Raw genomic sequence first — 5,470 nt, forward strand, 5'->3', positions numbered from 1 at the left:
TATCGAATGGGGTATTTTGGAGGTGAAAAAGTTTATTCTTCTACTATTAATTATAAAAATATTTAATTTTTCAATTAATACATACGGTAGTCCTCATACTTCCAGTGTATATAGCTTATTGCTAAATTGATTTTTTTATGGTTCAATTTACATACCGTACTGTACCTACTAACTAATGTAGCTGAGTTTGAGTTTTAAGGTGCACAAAAAAAATTGATTGAACAATTTTAAGACACTCCATTGCATTGGCACTTTGTTTATTTGATGTTTACATTATAATTTTATAGCAGTTTGAAAAACCTTTTAACTTTTGTCACAGTTTTCAAGATGGATCAATATAGTAGTGGCATCGGCTGTCTTGTTCACTTGAGTGATGTGAGCAATTAAGTAATTAAAGCTTCTTTTTCAACTTTTTTCAAGCACAAGATCAATTAGAAAATATTCAAGTTTCCATTAAAAATATAATAGTTTAAAGATTCTCAAGTTTTTTTAAACAACTGACGATTTGTACATCGATTAATGACCGTATCTAGTGCATTATTGGAGCAAGTCTATTTGAAATAACATTACTTGTTTTAAGTACCTATAATTGAAAGTAACTTATTATATAATAAGATTAACCTCATGTTTTTTGAAAAAATGTGAAACATAGTGCCAAGTACAAAGAAACATATAGTATTTAGTCTAAAGCTTATTTATTCAAACAAGCACTAAATTTGAATGTTTTCTTTGCATGATTATATAGGAAGAACTGGAGTGCCCAAATTGTAAGAAAAAAATGATTATAAGAAGGGATGTCTAACGTATCGACGGATACAAATGGGTTTGTCGAGGAACGATTAAAATAAAGGGGAAAAAACCAAGAAAATGTAATTTTTCACAATGCTTGCGGAAAGGAACTTTCTTCGCCAAATCCAACTTACAGTTGTGGCAAATTTTAGGATTTGTTTTACTGTGGACCAGAAATGTACCGAGCAGTGCATTGATGATAGAGGTGGAAATATCTAAAAATACCGCAGTTGATTGGGGATCGTTCTGCAGAGAGGTGTGTTTTGTATGATATTTATCCTTCTATTTTTTATTTCATGCAATGTAAATTGTAAGTTGAAAAGTAAAATTTGTTGCTCCACTTAGCTGAATAAATGTTTGATGTTTTAATGTTTTTACTTGACTATAATTAATTGTGGATTTAAGTGAAATTTACAATATTTTTGGCAATTACGAAAGAAGATTTTTGTTTGTATTTGTATTTTGAAATTAATTGATCTGATAAATTCAAAAATTTAGTAGATACATTTTTTTGGACTCAAAATAGTTTGTGAATTAAGTTATCATTTTTACATAACCTCTAGACTATTTATTCAAAATTAAGGTTTAGAGCAGTTTTGGGCCAATGCCTGTTGTTTTTACCTGGATTGTATTTTGTATATGGACAAATAAATATAAATAAACGTTTCATCTTCTGATGTGTGAAAAATAAATTAACACCTATGCAGATGATGTTATGACTTCATACAGACTATTGAGTTGGTTATCTACTGTTATTAATATGGTTTATCATTCAAGGCCCATTAAATGTTTGTCATACTAAGTGAATGTTGAAGATATTGCTTATCTAGAAGATTTTTATTCTTGCGGTCAATATTATAAGCTGTCTCAGTTTGGGCAGTTTCAACCTGTATAATTGGGTCACTTGATCAAAAAGTTGGAGAAAGATAATACTTTGTATATTTAACTTTTTTTTTCATTTTAGAATGTTCGTCTTTTTCACAATAATGTTTGTGTTACAGGTGGCATTCCATGCTATTTCAGAGCAGAAGGAAAAAATTGGAGGTGAAGGCCATGTACAGATTGACGAGTCAAAATTCGGAAAAAGGAAATATAATCGAGGAAAAAGAGTAGAAGGGCAATGGGTCTTTGGGGGGATTGATGTTGGTACTGGCCACTGTTTCATGGAAGCAGTGGAAGACCGATCTTCCCGAACACTTATCCCAATCCTTGAAAAATATGTCCTTCCTGGAACCACTGTGGTTTCGGATTTGTGGAAGGCATATGACTGTTTGGAGGAGAGAGGGTTTTATCACCTTACCGTCAATCATAGCTTGAGCTTCAAAGACCCAGTTACTGGTGCTCATACCAATAATATTGAAGCATCATGGAATGCTGTGAAGACCGCTTTACCAAGATACCATAGAAAAAAGGCATTTTTCCCCGGCTATCTGGCCAAATACCTGTTCCTGAAAGGGTGCAAATCACAAGGAAAAAACCCTTTCATTGAATTTTGCAAGGCTGCCGGAAGTCTCTACAAGCCTGAAAATACAATGGTTATGGAGCAAGATGTAGAGATCGAAGAAATCGAAGAAGTTGATTTCAATTAGAATATCATTCTACAAATTAATTTCCCATTTTCCCATTAGTTTCTTTTTTGTTATGTTTTTTCAACTGATCATGTTTAAGTTTCTCCCTCATATTTCTTCAATTCTTTTAAATTCTCCTCCATCTTGTTCATTATGCACCATTGATCCTGTACCTATCAGTATACCAGTACCAGTATATATATCATCATGAAATTCATCATTTTCAAGTTCAAGGTAATGAAACATTCCACTTAAATGAATTATTCCTTAAAATTATTTCAAATCTATAATAGCCTACCGTATGTTATTAAAGTGCATATCATTCATAACTGATTATTCTCTATTTCCTGGTTGGATAGTTTCGATTTTTTTAAATATTGGAATTGAGCTGCAGTTTTCCTATACAAATTTTGAAAGCAATCTAAGCAGAGTATAAAAAATAGCCTGATTGAATTTGTTCCATTTACTGGGTAAACAGAGTATGAGTGATAAATTACTAAATAATTTTCATTACTTATAAGGTGATTGTGAACAAAAAACAATGCTGTATGGGTTTAATTACTTTCAATAAAACAGTATAGGTATAGGCTAGTTATTGTTTTTCAAAACATACAGCATGTAATATTATTTATGATGAAGATTTTATGGTCAATACTCTGAAACCTCTTGTGTTATCTTCAACTTTTTAGAAGTATTTGAACTAATATTGTACTTTATATATTTTTCCATTCTGTCTTTAATTTATTTTTATTGAATTCGATAAAAATTCATATCCATTTTTGTTGCTTTTTCAGATGCCACCTCTTGATTCCCAAAATTTATCATATCATGCATAAATAATTTTGCATAGCCCAACTATCAAAAATTAATTATTGTATGAACTTGCCTCGGAATCAATCCTTTATGTCATCAATCAAGGTACAGTTTTTCAAAAAAATATTACTGTATTCAAAAATAATTCATTCAGTTCTATCATCAGATTATGACAAATTAAAATATATTGTGGAGGCAATTAATAAGGGAAAATATACTATTAATAATAATTGATAGTATATTTTCCTCTATAAATTAAAAATGTCTTTCAAGAATGGGTGCTGGTAAAACGTGATGATTTAATAATTGAGATTATTGGTTTTTGTAAATGTTCATTAATTTATTCATCCTTTTTCAGATTGACACGACTGCACATTATGAAGCGTCTGTTCAATTCTCAATTTACACGCCATGATTGATAAATTTCTATAAGCCTGCCTCATAAGGAGTCTGCGATCCTTATGTTTCAAGGTAAGATGCTCTATAAATTTCCATGATTTATTATGGAAATTCAATAATAATAAAAATCTCATAAAGAATGGCAAGATTTGGCTGCCAGATAACTCATTTCGGAAAATTTATAAAAATAAATGTCATTTGTATAACTGGCAACTTTTCACTGACTATATAAGTTTTAATTTTATAGACATACGTTGTTTTGTAATACCTACTACTATTTATAAACAATTTTTTCAGGAGAAAGACGATGATCGTGATGCACCACAAAAGTTGGGTACAATTGTGGGGAAGAACCAGAACAATCCGTCATCTGGAAGGCTCATACCATGAAAGAGAAATAATTTCCTTTCTTGGGTGGAGTGTAGGCAGTTTAGTGGGTATGCGCCCAGTTTTGCTTTTTCAACAATAGTAGATATACCTTCAGCATCCAATATATATATTCCATTGTTGAACAAGCAAATCAGGGAAAGTGAGTCCCACACATGGTGATCCCATCTTTCAGATGAGAGCATTATAGTGCATAACAGCATTCTGCCGTCTCGTTTGAAAAAACGAGTAAAACAAAAAAAAAAAAAAATACACACATGAAATTTGAAATTACCAAGACTTGGTAAAATTATAAAATATATCAAAGTTCTAGGATATATTTTATAATTTAACCAATTGTTGAGTCATATAGAACAAGGCCATATTATTAGACGTTTTTAGTCGAGTTGGCAGGGCAAGATAGGCTGATTATCTGCTGATCACAAACCGCAACCAATAAATTTGTGAGCTTTTTAAGATTAAAGTAATTTCACTTAGTGCCGGTTAAATTTTAATCGTGATTGGGTTTCTTCTTTTCCAAAAAGCTTCTCTGATTGGTTCCCCTGATTAATCACGGTTAAAATCTAATCGGTTTTTGTGCAACTGTAGGTACGGTACTTTAATGTTTTATGTAGTATTGCAATTCAACAGTTTCAACGGTCAGGCGACTCTTAATGAAGCTATCGATTCAATTATCTGAGACAAATTAAATGAGACAATTGTTCTTGGTCTAAATATAAGATATTCAGAACTCAAGATACAAGTATTAAATAATGTAAATAAATTCATAATAGAGAATTTGAGGTTAGGTTCACTGGTAAGAGTGCCTAATTCCACTCTCCATTTCAATGTTGACCACTGCTGTATGAGGGTCCTGCTTGACTCTCTTGCTGCTCCTACTCATCTTCTTGTCAAACTTCTCTTCTGCCTTATCGTTTTTCAATTCCCTGGATGGCCCTTTCACTATCTTTCACACATGCTTGATCCAATTTCTTCATGGCTTCCAAAAGTATTCTTCCCAGGATCCAGGTTCATTGTTTTGAATGCAGAAATCTTACACATGTTTCCATCATTGAACTTGAGGACGGCATTATAAATACCTTACTGCAGTGCTTTTTATGTCACAACAGTTCTTTTTGGAATTGTAGCCCATATTATTAGATTGTACAAGCTCTCACACACATTTTGAGTTCTCCCTGACAAACACTTTTCCAACAAACATCATTGCTAGAGCGAACATGATAGAACTCAGCCCATATTGCTTCCCTCATTGCTGCAATTCTAGTAGTGTTCCTTCAAATTGCCAGACCATAATATAGCTGCAACTTCTGGATTGCAGCATCTGTGAGTCTATTTATCCCACCAATTGGTTCCCCATCAGAGAGTTTTTTCTTTTGCACCTTGTGAACAGTTTTTAGTGTTCTCAACCAAGCACCCATCTGTTTCTGGACGTGGCCTACACATTCAAGTTTTTGAATATGATCATCACCATAAGGTAAGGAATTAGCAACATATTGGAATGCTGCAGAATAACC

General features: G+C 32.3%; 1 protein-coding gene across 4 annotated transcripts; it reads left to right on the plus strand.

The window, feature by feature from the left end:
* Positions 1–356: 356 nt before the first annotated feature.
* Positions 357–4,195, plus strand: LOC111044194. 4 transcript variants are annotated; one of them, XR_005570456.1, is made up of 4 exons: positions 357–1,045; positions 1,791–2,591; positions 3,529–3,641; positions 3,867–4,195. XR_005570456.1 is itself a non-coding variant. In XM_039420992.1 (2 exons), exons 1-2 carry the CDS (start codon positions 986–988, stop codon positions 2,376–2,378), a joined length of 648 nt encoding a protein of 215 aa, XP_039276926.1. In that variant the 5' UTR covers positions 357–985; the 3' UTR covers positions 2,379–2,708. The 4 variants fall into 4 exon arrangements, 1 of the variants encoding a protein (XP_039276926.1); XR_005570457.1 differs by lacking the exon at positions 357–1,045 and adding an exon at positions 3,152–3,275 and having other exon boundaries at positions 2,375–2,591; XR_005570458.1 differs by lacking the exon at positions 357–1,045 and adding an exon at positions 3,152–3,275 and having other exon boundaries at positions 2,375–2,591; positions 3,529–4,195.
* Positions 4,196–5,470: the final 1,275 nt, after the last annotated feature.

The sequence above is a fragment of the Nilaparvata lugens genome, chromosome 1, assembly GCF_014356525.2.
Source record: "Nilaparvata lugens isolate BPH chromosome 1, ASM1435652v1, whole genome shotgun sequence".
NCBI classification, from domain to species: domain Eukaryota; kingdom Metazoa; phylum Arthropoda; class Insecta; order Hemiptera; family Delphacidae; genus Nilaparvata; species Nilaparvata lugens.